The sequence below is a fragment of the Xenopus tropicalis genome, chromosome 7 (assembly GCF_000004195.4).
Source record: "Xenopus tropicalis strain Nigerian chromosome 7, UCB_Xtro_10.0, whole genome shotgun sequence".
NCBI lineage: Eukaryota > Metazoa > Chordata > Amphibia > Anura > Pipidae > Xenopus > Xenopus tropicalis.
Genome location: NC_030683.2, coordinates 12,757,321 through 12,775,572, shown reverse-complemented (window position 1 = coordinate 12,775,572; position 18,252 = coordinate 12,757,321). Strand labels below are relative to the sequence as shown.

The 18,252-nt window shown below is 46.5% G+C and overlaps 1 protein-coding gene across 1 annotated transcript; it reads right to left on the bottom strand.

Moving 5' to 3' along the window:
* Nucleotides 1-2,068: 2,068 nt before the first annotated feature.
* ankrd22 (ankyrin repeat domain 22) lies at nucleotides 2,069-13,414 on the bottom strand. The gene is made up of 6 exons (NM_001113090.1): nucleotides 13,320-13,414; nucleotides 7,046-7,237; nucleotides 6,334-6,441; nucleotides 5,544-5,621; nucleotides 2,977-3,075; nucleotides 2,069-2,619 (listed from the first exon to the last, which is right to left on the bottom strand). Exons 1-6 carry the CDS (start codon nucleotides 13,338-13,340, stop codon nucleotides 2,542-2,544), a joined length of 576 nt encoding a protein of 191 aa, NP_001106561.1. The 5' UTR covers nucleotides 13,341-13,414; the 3' UTR covers nucleotides 2,069-2,541.
* Between the last annotated feature and the right edge of the window lie 4,838 nt (nucleotides 13,415-18,252).

Here is an 18,252-nt window from a genome sequence, read left to right as displayed (position 1 = left end):
TCACTTAATTAATTACTTAGGGGTGATTTGACGTTAGGGATGATGTGTATCTCTTTTTTAGCTCGTTACTACAATAATAATAATAATCACTTTCCTAAGTGTGACAACACATGGAGTTTCTAGCAGCACCTACTTTTTCATGGCTACTAAGTGCCAGAAAATGAGAATTGCCCCTGCTAAAGCACAGGCAGTGACAATTATGAGTAAATTATCAGCATTGGCTATTTTAGTAGCTGTGACAAGTAGCTGCTACTAGTAGCTCTGTGTGTCTTCACCCTAAGGCTGATTCCATGTGGCTGGTTCAGCCCCTACGCTGCCATCAGCCTTAGTGATATGATTGATAAATGTGACTTTATAATTACCTCTGTGCCTTATAGAGGGAAAGCATCTGACCTCTAATCTGCCTGCGATGGTCACCCCTATATCTGTTTTTCAGTTACAATTCCCAGAAGGCACAGGAACTGGTAGGAGCAATATTGCCGCTGCTATTCACTCCGTTTGGGTGACTCTGAATATCTGTGTAATGAATGGTAGATTTACTGTACAGTATTAAATGAAAGTTAACTCTTAGTATGTTATAGAATGCCCTATTCCTAGCAACTTTGCAATTGGTTTTCATTAATCCTTTTTGGAGTTTTTAAATGATTTGCCTTCCTCTTCTGCCTCTCTCCAGATTTCAAATGGGGGGTTGCTGACCCTAGCAGCCAAAAACCATTGCCCCTACTGTTACTTTTTACTACTTATCTTTCTGTGCAGCCCCTCTCCTATTCTACTCTGGTTCAAACTACTGCCTGGTTGCTACGGTAAATAAGACCCTAGGAACCAGAAGGCTGCTGAAATTCCAGTCTCTCTTTTAAACCACTGCCTCGTTGCTAGGGTAAATAAGACCCTAATAACCAGATAAACAAAAAGCTAAATAACTGAAAATGTCAAAGTCTACATCATACTAACAGTTAATTTAAAGGTAAACAACACCTTTAGAACCTCCAGGCAGTGGCTTCGGCCTTTGTACTCAGGTATGTTTCCTAATACTGAACCCTTATGCACATCATTATGGGTCAGGTACTTCATTCTACTAGGATATTATATAACTATATAGAGAGTAACAAACAGGTCTGGGTTACTTTAATGCTTCTACTCACTAACGGATCATCTCGGAGTAACCTATAGGGCAGGGGTATTCTACACATAGAAGCCATAGAAGAAAGCCCGGCTCATACATTATAACATGGAGTCTCTCTGCCCAATGACTTGGGCACTGCCCTTAGCAGCCATACCTTATCAAGAGGGGAAATACTCAGGGAATGAATATTGGCAGAGAAACCCGTAAACGTTACTTTTTATTGACTGGAATGTGAAATTGACATTAAATATATCAGAAAAATTAATAATCTGTCTGGCTTTATTTTGCGCACCAGCAATGGGTGCCACGATTCTATTGCAGGTATAGGCAAAGAATGGCACGGCAGCTCGACTACATCTCCCAGCATTCCTCCTCAAAACCAGTATCCAAGGTTTGTACTTGCCTTGTCTTGTTTCATACAGATCATACATTGTTCATGGGAATCTGGGCACAGCTCATTTATGATTTAAGACTTTATAATCGTAAGCCCAGGGTCTAAACATGATCTAAATGAGCCTAGAAGGAGGGGAAAGCCTCTAGAAAGCTTAAAGCCTACTGATGTTGCCCAGAGAAATGTCACGTGACTTCTCTCTAAGCAGGGCAACATCACAAGGCTTTGCTTTCCTTGTTAAATTCATCTGTAGCCGTCTGTAGGCAGTTAGCTGAAATGAACAGCAGGTGGCGCCATTGTTCCAAATGCATTAATGGAGCAGTTGAAAAACAATTCCATCTTTAAAAGTAGAAATGGCAGCAGCGCTTAGAAGAACGCTCTGAGCACATTTACATTGATTGGTAGCGATTCCGACAATATCTTTCGTGTCCACCGATTAACAGAGGAGAAGGAGAAGCAAATAATTAATAAAAACTATAGGAAAAAATGACTAAACGATATGGCAGCTTCCATTCACATCGAGAAACTGTACTCACATGAATTACAGTAAACTCTTCATATAAATAGGTTTAATTGGATAACAGGCGGGACCAATAATGGCTGCCTTCGTTAGCAAATGTATAAATAAAGCAGAGACCAGTCACAGTCTGTTGCAGTGTAACTTTCTCCAGAACCCACCAATCAGCATTCGGCTTATACACTCTATTCCATTATGAGGCAATGAGTACAAATGAGGAGAAGGTTGGGCCTCCACATCTGATGGACTTCCAACTTGCAGCCCTTTAGTTGTTAGACTACAACTCCCAGCATTCATCCCTGAATATGTCCCATTTGCTTTTAAAAGCATTTTTCCCCCCGGGGTCCCATTGATGCAGGGGGCCAATGGCAAATGCCCACCATACCACAGATTATATAATCTTGAATTTTAATAAAGGGGTAAAATGCTGGTTACGGTTACTTCCCACCGACTTCCTGCACTTCTGTGTAACCACCAACAGGGGGCGTTTGTAGAGATTTTTATCTGTCCCTAGGAGGATTTCTTCAGCATCTGTAAGATTTTTACAAATTTAAGTCTCTCGGCGATATCGATTGGGCTCTCACCGTCCTGGAAAGGAAAGAAGGAGAAAGTGAGGTGCAAATAATATAGGGGTGGCCTCCTTATTAACCATTATCTGCCTGGGAAGTGGGTAACGGGGAATCAGGCAGCGTAACCATTGGAGCAGATTTATCTCTGTGTCTTGCTACTTGCTGGGCCCCTTTTGGCTGGATCTGGGGCTGGATCTTCCTTTATCAGGGAAGATCTGTGCCTCTGAATTTGCCCCCAGTAGCTCCCCATCTTCTTTTCTAAGCTTCACTTCTCCACAGCTGCCCAGAGCACACTGAGCATGTGCAGTGCCACTGACACAATATGGGCTAACAAGATGAGATCAGTTGTCAATATGTTAATCGGCCTCCCACTCACCTTATTCTTCATGTAGGGATCGGCCCGGGCGTCCAACAGAAGCGGTACCACGGACTTGCTTTTCATCCGGCAGGCGTAATGCAGCGCCGTGTTCCCTTTCTATGGCACAAACCCGTGTTAATATCTATACAATTATATCCTTATTAACGCTGCTTAGTGACATCATCAGTTATAATCGGAGCTTAGTGATGTCATTTCTGTCACATGACTATATTATAATAAATAAAGTATCTCGGAGTTCCAGGCCTTCAGCCTTGTGCTTTTATATGGTCATGGAACTCCTCGGTACCTTATAAAATCCTTATAGTTTACAATAGGGGGTACTTTATTCACTATATAGTATAAGGAACTCCTCGGGGGCTTATAATATCCCTATATGTTACAATAGGGGGTACTTTATTCACTATATATTATAAGGAACTCCTCGGGGGCTTATAATAGCCCTATATGTTACAATAGGGGGCACTTTATTCACTATATATTATAAGGAACCCCTCGGGGGCTTATAATATCCCTATATGTTACAATAGGGGGTACTTTATTCACTATATATTATAAGGAACTCCTCGGGGGCTTATAATATCCCTATATGTTACAATAGGGGGCACTTTATTCACTATATATTATAAGGAACCCCTCGGGGGCTTATAATATCCCTATATGTTACAATAGGGGGTACTTTATTCACTATATATTATAAGGAACTCCTCGGGGACTTATAATATCCCTATATGTTACAATAGGGGGTACTTTATTCACTATATAAGGAACTCCTCGGGGGCTTATAATATCCCTATATGTTACAATAGGGGGCACTTTATTCACTATATATTATAAGGAACCCCTCGGGGGCTTATAATATCCCTATATGTTACAATAGGGGGTACTTTATTCACTATATAATATAAGGAACTCCTCTGGGACTTATAATATCCCTATATGTTACAATAGGGGGTACTTTATTCACTATATAATATAAGGAACTCCTCGGGGGCTTATAATATCCCTATATGTTACAATAGGGGGTACTTTATTCACTATATAAGGAACTCCTCTGGGACTTATAATATCCCTATATGTTACAATAGGGGGTACTTTATTCACTATATAATATAAGGAACTCCTCGGGGGCTTATAATATCCCTATATGTTACAATAGGGGGTACTTTATTCACTATATATTATAAGGAACTCCTCGGGGGCTTATAATATCCCTATAAGTTAGAATAGGGGGTACTTTATTCACTATATATTATAAGGAACCCCTCAGAGGCTTATAATATCCCTATATGTTACAATAGGGGGCACTTTATTCACTATATATTATAAGGAACTCCTCTGTGACTTATAATATCCTTATAGTTTACAATAGGGGGTACTTTATTCACTACATGATGAGAACTTTACACCAGCAAAACCCATTTGCTCATAGGGATAAAAGGATGCAGGGAAATGTAATTATAGAGTATTGGAAATTAGAGTTCATGTCAGTATTGAGTGCCCAAGCCCGCCATTTGTATCTACATGAAACGCCCCCATTGGCCGTAAGGGGGGTCGGCTCTGCACAAATTGAACTCTCTAAATGGATTTTCTGGCCCTAATGGCTTCCTCGTCGGCTTGTTCTCCAAGGAAGGCTTTGTGTTGCTACAGGGACCTGCCGTTCCATTACCAGCCCCGCGGCCCAGGGTAATGCACTTAATGCGCGGGGAGCTGAAATGGATACGGCCGCTTAATGCGCTCCCCCCCGGCACAGGGGACCCCCAGGGTTAGTGCTGCCATAAGCTCCGGGCTACGGGGGATGATTCATGGGCCACCATTAAATACATATCCTGCAGCTAAAATCAATGGGGGGGGGGGGGTGCAGGGATGAAATAAGGACATGGGGCAGACAGCATTAACCCTGTGGTTGCCGAGTAACTGTACAAAGCAAAGCGGCACGGGGGAACTCCACCCAAACACAAGATAATTTCAAGCATCTTTGCAATATACATCAATTGAAAAATATGAATCTTTTTCATAGTAACATAGTAAGTTGGGTTGAAAAAAGACATATGTCCATGATATGATTTGTAATATAATAATCTGTTTTGGAAGAGTTCCCTAAGCCCTGCCCCCTGTTCCCCTGCTGATCTGGCTGGCTACTTTGTGACTCAAATAAAATGTAACAGTAGTCGCCTGCCCTCAGCCTGCCTTCAGCCTGCCTCCTCCCAATCCCACAATTCCCTGCTGCACACGTGATGTCAATAAGGAAAGGAACATCACAGTGCAATGCATTGTGGGTTATGTAGTTCCTGCATGCTGTCTGTAAGCTGTGGGGAAGTCGTTACAATTTGTAACATCAGTGTTTTAGTCCCTCCTCCCCTGCCAGCATTTCCAATGCAAAACTGTTTTGCAGCTGGATTTCAGCATATAAAATGATATTTATTCCTACTTTTGAAGGAACAGATTACAGGGATAGGTATATTAGGGGTTCCTGTGTTGCGTGGGGCTCTTTAACACTTTTTGGTTCGGAAGAGACCCGCCCTAAACAATATGAGGCCCCGCCCACTGCACCCCTCAGAACTTACACTATCCGCAGCGTTGGGATCCACTCCTGACTGGAGCAGTAGCTTTATCAGCCGCTCGTTCTGCTTGGTCTTTGATACCTGGTGCAGCAGAAAGGGTATATGAGTACAAAGCAAGGTACTGGCGGGTTCAGCAGCCCTGCTGGGGGCATAGGAGATAACATTCATATACATTTCCCATTATCTTTAAATTGGTTTGAACTGGCAGGATTGGTGGAGGCCCCATGGGTGGCATTTGCCAGAAGCCACAGATTGCCAGTCCGGCCCTGGCAGCAACTCTCCCAGTATAACTTTGTGTGTAAAGGTCCCCATACACGTTAAGATTCGCTCGTTTGGGGAGATCGCCAAGTGAGCGGATCTTCACTCGATATCCCCACCTACAGGTGGGCGATATCGGGGGGAACGTGTAGGCTAATTTGATCGTTTGGCCCTGGGGCCGGGCTCTCTTCACCTCTTGTATCGGTTATTGGTTGCTTTATATTTTACTCTGTATGCCCAATGTATGTAACCCACTTATTGTACAGCGCTGCGGGATATGTTGGCGCTTTATAAATAAATGTTAATAATAATAATACATTTGTAGAGTGTAAGCTCTTTTGGGCAGGGCTCCCTTCACCTCCTGTATCGGTTACTGATTGCTTTATATGTTACTCTGTATGTCCAATGTATGGAACCCACTTATTGTACAGCGCTGCGGAATATGTTGGCGCTTTATAAATAAATGTTAATAATAATAATGGCGTTTGGTACAAAGTGACATTTCCCATAAGCCCCTGTTCTGCGCGGCACTTACCATGATTATGTAGCCCACGAGCAGCACGGGCATAAGGATTATTATGAGCAAATAGTCCAGGAATGAGAACCTTCTCCTGACGGCGTAGTGCAAACACGTGCGCTCTTTCTGCAGGGACAGAGAATGCATTCAGTGCACATTAACTCCGGATATTTAATGTACCAACAGGGAAATTAACCCTCCGGCTTCCAGAATTCCCAGTACTGTGCTCCCTTATTATACCACCCCCTCTCATTTATAGTGCCCCCCGCAGCCAGATATCAAGCTGGAAGTTTGGAGAATCAAATTGGCTGAGGGTTGCATTGATGCTGATATTGCCCCTCCCAGTGAGCCCCTATAATAATCTCTTCCAGGGGTCCCCAACCTTTCTTACTCGTGAGCCACAGTCAAACATAAAAAGACTTGGGGAGCAACACAAGCACCATAAAAGTTCATGGAGGAGCCAAATAAGGGCTGTGATTGGCTATTGGGCAGCCTCTATGCACCCTATCAGCTTACAGGGGCTTTATTTGGTAGGAAATCTTGTTTTTATTCAACCAAAACTTGCCCCCAAGTCAGGAATTCAAAAATAACTCCCTGGTTTGGGGGCACTGAGTGCAACATCCAAGGGGTTGGGGGGCAACATGTTGCCCTGAGCCACTGGTTGGGGATCACTGCTCTATTCCTTACGCTGGGGCCAAACTATCGGATCAGTCATTTAGCGGCTTCTTACGTTATTTGTGAGGTTGACATTGGCTTTGGCAGAGAGTAAGTAACCGGCCACTTGTATGTGTCCCTTCCTGCAGGCGCAGATCAGCGGGGTGTCCCCTCCATAGTTGTCCTTAACGTTCACATTGTTGGGGTCCTCGGCTAAAAGGAGCTGCACCTCTTCCAGGTTATTCTCATAGGCGGCCTGGCAGATCGGCTAAGTGAAAGGGATCAAATGTGTGTGGTTATACCGGCTTGTAACCAGAATATTCCTTTCTTAGAGTATTTTCCATTTATATATGGGTTGGCAGCCGTGTAATGGGTCAGGGAGAGACACTGTATAACTCAGCCTGCAGCCTTGTGCCTTTATATGGGCACAGAACCCCTCAGTGACTGCTAATATCCTTATCATTTACAGTAGGGGGTACATTATCCCTTATAATACATGAGTGATACTCAGAGTTCCCTGTATAACTCAGCCTGCAGCCTTGTGCCTTTATATGGGCACAGAACCCCTCAGTGACTGCTAATATCCTTATCATTTACAGTAGGGGGTACATTATCCCTTATAATACATGAGTGATACTCAGAGTTCCCTGTATAACTCAGCCTGCAGCCTTGTGCCTTTATATGGGCACAGAACCCCTCAGTGACTGCTAATATCCTTATCATTTACAGTAGGGGGTACATTATCCCTTATAATACATGAGTGATACTCAGAGTTCCCTGTATAACTCAGCCTGCAGCCTTGTGCCTTTATATCAGAACCCCTCAGTGACTGCTAATATCCTTATCATTTACAGTAGGGGGTACATTATCCCTTATAATACATGAGTGATACTCAGAGTTCCCTGTATAACTCAGCCTGCAGCCTTGTGCCTTTATATGGGCACAGAACCCCTCAGTAACTGCTAATATCCTTATCATTTACAGTAGGGGGTACATTATCCCTTATAATACATGAGTGATACTCAGAGTTCCCTGTATAACTCAGCCTGCAGCCTTGTGCCTTTATATGGGCACAGAACCCCTCAGTGACTGCTAATATCCTTATCATTTACAGTAGGGGGTACATTATCCCTTATAATACATGAGTGATACTCAGAGTTCCCTGTATAACTCAGCCTGCAGCCTTGTGCCTTTATATGGTCACAGAACCCCTCAGTGACTGCTAATATCCTTATCATTTACAGTAGGGGGTACATTATCCCTTATAATACATGAGTGATACTCAGAGTTCCCTGTATAACTCAGCCTGCAGCCTTGTGCCTTTATATGGGCACAGAACCCCTCAGTGACTGCTAATATCCTTATCATTTACAGTAGGGGGTACATTATCCCTTATAATACATGAGTGATACTCAGAGTTCTATCCCCGCCCATTCTCAGTACTGGCCCATCAGGCTGTCAGACAGAGCAGCTTAGGGGAATCTGAATGTTCTGGTTTTGCTTGTTTATGTTCCTATACCGACACATGTAAGTATTACAGAATGCCTGGGGGGCAAACACAGCAAATTCTCTGGCCCTTGGAGTAATGAGGCCCCATTGGGGTTCCATCCTGATGTATGCTTTTAGTGTCGGCGGGGCATTAGTGTAGGCGGGGCATTAGTGTCGGCGGGGCATAAGTGTAGGCGGGGCATTAGTGTAGGTAGGGCATTAGTGTAGGCGGGGCATTAGTGTAGGTGGGGCATTAGTGTAGGTAGGGCATTAGTGTAGGTAGGGCATTAGTGTCGGCGGGGCATTAGTGTAGGTGGGGCATTAGTGTCGGCTGGGCATTAGTGTCGGCGGGGCATTAGTGTAGGCGGGGCATTAGTGTAGGTGGGGCATTAGTGTCGGCGGGGCATAAGTGTAGGTGGGGCATTAGTGTCGGCGGGGCATTAGTGTAGGCGGGGCATTAGTGTAGGTGGGGCATTAGTGTCGGCGGGGCATAAGTGTAGGTGGGGCATTAGTGTAGGTAGGGCATTAGTGTAGGTAGGGCATTAGTGTCGGTAGGGCATTAGTGTCGGCGGGGCATAAGTGTCGACGGGGCATAAGTGTAGGTGGGGCATTAGTGTAGGTAGGGCATTAGTGTCGGTAGGGCATTAGTGTCGGCGGGGCATAAGTGTAGGCGGGGCATTAGTGTAGGTGGGGCATTAGTGTCGGTGGGGCATAAGTGTAGGTAGGGCATTAGTGTAGGTAGGGCATTAGTGTCGGCTGGGCATTAGTGTCGGTGGGGCATAAGTGTAGGTGGGGCATTAGTGTAGGTGGGGCATTAGTGTAGGTGGGGCATTAGTGTTGGCTGGGCATTAGTGTCGGCGGGGCATCAGTGTAGGTAGGGCATTAGTGTAGGTAGGGCATTAGTGTCGGCGGGGCATAAGTGTAGGTGGGGCATTAGTGTAGGTAGGGCATTAGTGTAGGTAGGGCATTAGTGTCGGCTGGGCATTAGTGTCGGTGGGGCATAAGTGTAGGTGGGGCATTAGTGTAGGTAGGGCATTAGTGTAGGTAGGGCATTAGTGTCGGCTGGGCATTAGTGTCGGTGGGGCATAAGTGTAGGTAGGGCATTAGTGTAGGTAGGGCATTAGTGTCGGCTGGGCATTAGTGTCGGTGGGGCATAAGTGTAGGTGGGGCATTAGTGTAGGTGGGGCATTAGTGTTGGCTGGGCATTAGTGTCGGTGGGGCATAAGTGTAGGTAGGGCATTAGTGTAGGTAGGGCATTAGTGTCGGCTGGGCATTAGTGTCGGTGGGGCATAAGTGTAGGTGGGGCATTAGTGTAGGTGGGGCATTAGTGTTGGCTGGGCATTAGTGTCGGCGGGGCATTAGTGTAGGTAGGGCATTAGTGTAGGTAGGGCATTAGTGTCGGCCGGGCATTAGTGTAGGTAGGGCATTAGTGTCGGCCGGGCATTAGTGTAGGTAGGGCATTAGTGTCGGCTGGGCATTAGTGTCGGCGGGGCATTAGTGTAGGTAGGGTTGCCACCTCAGCCCTCAAAACACAAGATATATAAGAAAGCATACAGGGAATAATTACTTTTCTGATACATTAGTTGCTACATTAGTTGATGCATCTCTACACAGCGGTAGCTGCAGCCGCTACTGAGCATGCTCCCTGAGCTGTGCATCCCCTATACCTGATACATCAGCTGCCCATGTTCCCCTCAAGCAGAAATCTACTTTTTCCCTTTATTAGTGAAGGGGCAAAAGGGCCTTTTTACCCCCCAACTCCTGGGAGGGGGCACTGTCCATGCAGTAGGGTGCAGTTTATTCTTCTACTCAGTGAGAGCGCACAGAAAACTCACTCCCCCTATGATCACAGCTTTATCTGAAATATCTTTCTCTGTAACAGAGCCCTGATACATTCCGTGTGCTACAGGGTGGCACCGGGGGTTCAGCGCGGGCAAAGAGTTAAGGGGTCGCCAAGCGAGTGGATCTTCTCTCAATACACCCACCTAAGGGCAGTGTCGGACTGTAACCCCAGGGGCCCACCAGAAAACCTTAGACCCTAGGCCCACATCTATTTCTCCCCTGGTCAAATGATCAGGAGCAGGAGGGCCCACTGACACCTGAGCCCACCGGGAGTTTTCCTGGTATCCTGGTGGGCCAGTCCGACACTGCCTACGGGTGGGAGATATGGGGCTAAAGATCTAATTAAAATGGCGGGTATAGGCACTGTCGTTTTGGGGACCACATCAACGAGTCAATGCGGTCCCTAATCCAATGGAAAAATAAAACCTGGCTAATCGAGATCTGGGCGATTTCAGGCATCTGCAGATAAGCTGCCAAGTCAGTCTAAAGGACCAATATTGGCAACTGAAATTGGCCCGTGTATGGCCACCTTTAGAAAAAAATGCTAAAGTGCACTTGCCCCCCCCAAAGCAATCACTGGAGCACCGCTTGGCAGGGTCGGACTGGGGTCTTGCAGGTGCCCCCGCTGCCCGCGTCCCCCTAACCCCCCCCGCAGAGCCTCCCTTACCCCCCGTAGGGTCCCCCACCCGAGGTCCTCCCCTGAGCACGTATAAGTTTAATGCGTCGGGAGGAATGGTCAGCGGGGGGTGCAAGAGCAAGGGTCTGATCTGGCCCGACGGGGGCCACTAGGGCCGAGCCCAGTCTGACCCTGCAGCTTGGTGTCCCCCTCCCAGGTACCAGTAATACTGAACTAATGATTTGGGCTGGAAATGCCTGTACATAGTAGCGCAAACTAAATAAAGACACTACTCCTTCATAGTTCAACCTTATGTGCCCAAATAGTACTGAGTGCATAGGCTGGGCACCAGGGGCAAGTACCTGCTTCCATGCTATATATTTGTAATTTGGGGCCACATTATCTAGGGCCCTGCAGAACAACCGTTATAAACAGAGAGATAGTAAGGGAGTTCCAGTGCCCACGTGTATGCCTTCCCTGTGCCGGGGGGGGGGGGGGGGGTGGCAGTGTGGCACAAATGGCTCTTGGGATAGTGACAGTGTTGCCTTGGGTCTTTGCACAAAAGGTGCAGAGTGGATGTTTTTGCATACAAAGAAAATGGGAGGAACGAATATGGAGTGTTTTGCTGCGTGCCAAAACCCCTGCAGTCAAAATTACTTGAAATCCACCTGTGTCCTTAGAAACTTTTACACCTAAAGAAGTTCATAGAGAAAATATGCTCCAATGTATTGTAAGCAGCAGTCCTGTCCTGCCTTATGGCTGAGATTCTAGCTATCTGTATAACAGAGCATTCTGTCACAGTGGCACAGATCCTATCTGATCCCCCCATTGTAAGCAGCAGTCCTGCCCTGCTTTATGGCTGAGATTCTAGCTATCTGTATAACAGAGCATTCTGTCACAGTGGCACAGATCCTATCTGATCCCCCCCCCCCATTGTAAGCAGCAGTCCTGCCCTGCTTTATGGCTGAGATTCTAGCTATCTGTATAACAGAGCATTCTGTCACAGTGGCACAGATCCTATCTGATCCCCCCCATTGTAAGCAGCAGTCCTGCCCTGCTTTATGGCTGAGATTCTAGCTATCTGTATAACAGAGCATTCTGTCACAGTGGCACAGATCCTATCTGATCCCCCCCATTGTAAGCAGCAGTCCTGCCCTGCTTTATGGCTGAGATTCTAGCTATCTGTATAACAGAGCATTCTGTCACAGTGGCACAGATCCTATCTGATCCCCCCATTGTAAGCAGCAGTCCTGCCCTGCTTTATGGCTGAGATTCTAGCTATCTGTATAACAGAGCATTCTGTCACAGTGGCACAGATCCTATCTGATCCCCCCCATTGTAAGCAGCAGTCCTGCCCTGCTTTATGGCTGAGATTCTAGCTATCTGTATAACAGAACATTCTGTCACAGTGGCACAGATCCTATCTGATCCCCCCATTGTAAGCAGCAGTCCTGCCCTGCTTTATGGCTGAGATTCTAGCTATCTGTATAACAGAGCATTCTGTCACAGTGGCACAGATCCTATCTGATCCCCCCCCCATTGTAAGCAGCAGTCCTGCCCTGCTTTATGGCTGAGATTCTAGCTATCTGTATAACAGAGCATTCTGTCACAGTGGCACAGATCCTATCTGATCCCCCCATTGTAAGCAGCAGTCCTGCCCTGCTTTATGGCTGAGATTCTAGCTATCTGTATAACAGAGCATTCTGTCACAGTGGCACAGATCCTATCTGATCCCCCCCATTGTAAGCAGCAGTCCTGCCCTGCTTTATGGCTGAGATTCTAGCTATCTGTATAACAGAGCATTCTGTCACAGTGGCACAGATCCTATCTGATCCCCCCCCATTGTAAGCAGCAGTCCTGCCCTGCTTTATGGCTGAGATTCTAGCTATCTGTATAACAGAGCATTCTGTCACAGTGGCACAGATCCTATCTGATCCCCCCCATTGTAAGCAGCAGTCCTGCCCTGCTTTATGGCTGAGATTCTAGCTATCTGTATAACAGAGCATTCTGTCACAGTGGCACAGATCCTATCTGATCCCCCCCATTGTAAGCAGCAGTCCTGCCCTGCTTTATGGCTGAGATTCTAGCTAGTACATGGAAAATGGGATAGTGTTCCTTTAAGAAAAGGAGAGCCCTGCTTGGATGGAGGTGGCACTAGGAGCTCACACAACTGGGGGAACAAGATTTTTACTGGGGAAGAGGTGGCACTGGAATGAGGTACGGAAATGACTGAGCTCGGTCCCTATTTTAAAGTCACAAGAGATGACAGGGTCCCAGAGAAAGAGGGGGCATTTCTCCTAAACCTTTGGGAAGGGAACTGTTTTGCCCAGAGAAATAGTGTGTTACCCAGGGTCTGTTGCTATTGCCCTGTGGGCACGATACTGGCAGTAAAACTCTCACATACCTCAGAGTAAAGGATTCCCATGATCCCAAGATGGATTTGCCAAGCCTTCTCCTTGTCTGGGGCCCCTGTGCTTTCCGAGCTGCCCCCCCGAGTTCTGGAGAACCCCCAAACAGTGGCTGAGACCTGTGTGCAGCGACTGGATCCCAAGGTGCAAGTGCAGAGATCCTGATGAGCCAGATCTGTACTGGGCGCCCAACCCAAGGTGTCAGGTTTCCCAACTCCCTGACAGTTGTGCTCGGCTTGCAACACAGCCCTCCCCATGCAGTTCCTTCCTAGTAAGTACAGGCGGCCAACTTTACAACTTGTTGCTACAGCAGCCTGTGCGCATCATCTCTTACTCACATCCTGGGCTTACTGGGTGACGTTTGGGTCCCCCAAACATTACATCAGTGTCCCCAGTGTCCCCAGCAGTCCCAGGGTCTGGACACCCCTGAATACAGAGGGGCCTCTTTTTGTATAAAAACAATATAAAGGGCATATTATATTGTATATCAGTTGTCAATGTATTCATCAGAATCTCAAGCTGCCCCAAATAGGGGTGACTATCCTGGGCCCTGCACATAGTAGAACCTGAAGGACAGCAGTCACAGGTAGAAAGAGTTGGAGGATATTCGGAGTTAAACTGGCCAAGATGGAGACCAGTAGGACAAGGTGGTGACAGTAGAAAAAATGGTGAAAATAGGGCAAGATATTGACAGCATGTTATCAGTGGGATAATATGGCGCCGGGAGGACAAGATGGTGACAATAGTGGAGTGACACAGTCCTACTGTGGTAACAGGAGGACAAGATGGTGGAAATAGAATGGTGGCAGCCAGGGCCGCCCACCATTAAGAATCACGGGATCTAAACTACAAGTAGAATGGGGGCTCAAAGAAAAAGAAATGACCAGTGCCGGACTGGCCCAACAGGGTACCAGGAACACTCCCAGTGGGCCCAGGTGTTAGTGGGCCCTCCTGCTCACCCAACCATTTGCCTTGTATGCCTATACCATGGCCATTACTCAATTCTATATGAGAAGAAACAGAAGAAATGAAGGAAAGGATAGATAATAGTATGTAAAAAGAAGTAATTAAGAGACAGAGTGAACAGAGAAGGGGGAGAGTGGGTCTAAGGTCTAAGGTTTTCTGGTGGGCCCTTGGCACCACAGTCTGACACTGGAAATGACCCTCAAACACAATGGTGAATGTAGGGCAAGATAATTGTGTATTGTGCCATCAGTAGGGCTACATGGGAACAGCAGGCCAAGATGGTAGGACAGGAAGGTGGAAATAGGGCTGGATATTGGTATTGTGCTGTCAGCAGCGCCGGATTTCAAAAGCAGCCGCCCCTAGGCCGTCCCCCATTCGCGCCCCCTGCGCATGCGCAAACAAGCCCCCCCTCCCTCCATGCCGCGCCGCGTCGACTCATAATATCTTATGAAATAAAGTAGGAGCTGCCAACCCGTCTAGTTAAGGTGGCCATACCCTTTAAAATCCGCTCGTATGGCGAGGTCCCCAAGCGAGTGGACCATCTACTGATATACCCATTTCCGGGTGCGTGATATCGGGCTTATTGGCCCTAGGGCTAAATGATCTAATGAAAATGGTGGGCATAGGTACCATTGGCTCTGGGACCGCATCAACTAGCCAATGCGGTCCGTGCTCATTGGTGTCCATACATGGGCAGATATGCTGCCAAATCGGTCTAAAGAGCCAATATCCGCAGCTGAAAGTGGCCTCTGTATGGGCACCTTTAGTCAGTGATCCAGCCAATCAGGTAGCTGTATCCTTTCCAAGGTGGAGACATGGAGTCTATGGAAGGCCCAGTAAATGTGGCTCACCATAGGATCATGGGACTAAAACTGTCCCCGTTAGCCTGACATGGCACTGCCCCGTTCCACCAATGATTCCCAACTGTTTATACATAGGGAGAGAGCACAAAGTCTCCGCAACACACTGCGACATTGTTTCGGGCTGGGCGGCAGTTGCGGTTGCCAGTACAGGGCCCACATTAAAGGCAGTCGGCGCTGCTCCGGGGCACCGAGGATTTCGAACAACTATCATTTCTATTTGGGAGACTTTTCGAAGTGACGCTTCTCATAACACAAACACGCGGAGTTGGTTTAGGGAGAAAACCAAATAAAAGGTGTTTTCATAAACTCCCCGGCTGCCCCGGAGCAGTGTTCTGCCGCAGAGCTGCGCGGGCTGCCAAGCAACGCTCTAATACCCATAAGCCCGTGACTTTACTGCAAGGGCATTTGCAAGAGGGGGTGTGGCCTTTCATATTTAACATTCCCAGAAGCCCTTGGGTGTTTCTTCTCAGGTTTAAAGGGACACTGTGTATACAAAATGCTATTTGTATTTGTGGCTGGGCTACGGGGGTAACGGGGCTCCGCTGCCTTAGGTTTGGGCCTGATTATATCTGTTTATTAGGGCAGGTTTTAATTCATATCAGTTATTGCCATATTATTGGCAAGACATACACAGATCATAGTCTCCCATAGCAACCCTAGTGGCAGAAAATATATTGCAAGATACAGGTATGGGACCTCTTATCCAGAATGCTTGGGACCTGGGGACCTTGTAATGCCCCCAATAAGGGGTAATTATATCTTAGTTGGGATCAAGTACAGGTACTGTTTTATTATTACAGAGAAAAGGGAATCATTTAACCATTAAATAAACCCAATAGGGCTGTTCTGCCCCCAATAAGGGGTAATTATATCTTAGTTGGGATCAAGTACAGGTACTGTTTTATTATTACAGAGAAAAGGGAATCATTTAACCATTAAATAAACCCAATAGGGCTGTTCTGCCCCCAATAAGGGGTAATTATATCTTAGTTGGGATCAAGTACAGGTACTGTTTTATTATTACAGAGAAAAGGGAATCATTTAACCATGAAATAAACCCAATAGGGCTGTTCTGCCCCCAATAAGGGGTAATTATATCTTAGTTGGGATCAAGTACAGGTACTGTTTTATTATTACAGAGAAAAGGAAATCATTTAACTTTCTGGATAACGGGTTTCCGGATAAGGGATCCCATACCTGTACATGCAAAGAAGGAACAGTCTGGGTGCACATAGAGCTATTCCTTCATATTGCATTGTACCTTTATAATGTAAGGAATACTAGTAGATACTTTCTGCTTATAAATAGGGAGAATTTACCCTTTACACAGTGAAAAGAGGATTTCCTTAGGTCATTCCTGTAAAGTAAACCGACCCAATGTGTCAGATAACGTTTATCTCAGCAATACGTGTCCATTTGTGGCGGATTAATGGGTGGAACTTTTCCTTTATTCCCCTCACCTTCCAATGGGCTGACTGGATTCTAGAGATAAGCGCTTTTCATGAAATGTTCTGTTTGCTTATTGTGAGTGAGCTGATAACATAGAAGAACTCCAGTGGAACAAACTAAGGGCACGGGGGCCACTGCCATAGACCTGTAGACGTCAATTGGACCTTGCGAGTCCAATGGTAATAAGTGCCAAGGGGGCAGTTTTCTTAGGGTTCCTGCATTAGCAGCAGGGCATTTGTTAAAGGGGAACTCCCCACACAACACAGAAACCCCTAATATACCTGTCACTGTTCCTTTAAAAAGAATAATAAAACCATTTTTATATGCTGAAATCCAGCTGCAAAACAGTTCTTCTCTTTCTGCATTTGAAATCCTGGCAGGGGAGGAGGGACTAAAACACTGATGTTACAAATTGTAACAACTTCCCCACAGCTTACAGACAGCATGCAGGAACTACATAGCCCACAATGCATTGCACCGGGATGTTCCTTTCCTTATTGGCATCACGTGTGCAGCAGGGAATTGTGGGATTGGGAGGCTGCAGGCTGAAGGCAGGCTGAGGGACAGGCGACTACTGTTACATTTTATTTGAGTCACAAAATAGTCTGGGGGTGGGGCTTAGGGAAAAGGGGTGGGGCTTAGGGAACAGGGGTGGGGCTTTTGGAACAGGGGTGGGGCTTAGGGGACAGGGGTGGGGCTTAGGGAACTGTTCCAAACCAGATTATTACATTAAACACTATGGAAAGGCTGCATATTTTTTAATTGATGTATATTGCAAAGCTGCTTGAAATTATGATTACTTTGCAAAAGTTGCATTTGGGTGGAGTTCCCCTTTAAACAAAAAGCAGCAAAAAAAGCAGGACTTCTGCTATTATGGGAGCATTGGCAGAAACTGGTGCCAGTTGAAATGAATCATGGTGACTCCTTGGTGCCCAGCAGAGAAGGGACGGGCACTGGAATTAACCTTTTATTCTCAGAACAAAACATCACACTGGGATCCGCCCCGCCCACTGATATATACAGGGGAGTGCACTCATTTAGGAGAACTAGATTTTCCAGTTTATCTGAGCAGCTATCAAACAAAAATCCCTTCGCCAGCGTTGAACCAACGAGAGACAGTTTGCAATTGGTCTTCGTTTTTTATTATTTGTAGTTTTTTTTTTAATTGTTTAGCAGCTCTCCGGTTTGGAGTTTAGCAGCTATCTGGTTGCTAGGGTCCAAATGACCTTAGCAACCAGGGAGTGGTTTGAATGAGAGACGGGTATATGAATAGGAGAGGGACTGAATACAAAAGTAAGTTGTGAAAAGTGACCATAACAATAAAACTGGAGCCTCACAGAGCAATAGGTTTTTGGCTGCCGGGGGCAGTGACCCCCCCCCATTTGAAAGCTGCAAGGAGTCAGAAGGGGAAGGAAATATTTAAAAAACTATAACAAATAAATAATGAAGACCAATTGAAAAGTTGCTTAGAATTGGCCATTCTATAACATATTGTTAAAGGTGAACCATCCAGGGTCGGACTGGGGGTGCAGGGCCCATCGGGGCTGTCGCTCCAGGGGCCCCCTGCTGAGCCTCCCTTACCCCCCACCCCGCAGGGGAGGACATCGGGTGGGGGACCCCCCGCCGCAGGGCCCCCCACCCGAGTCCTCCC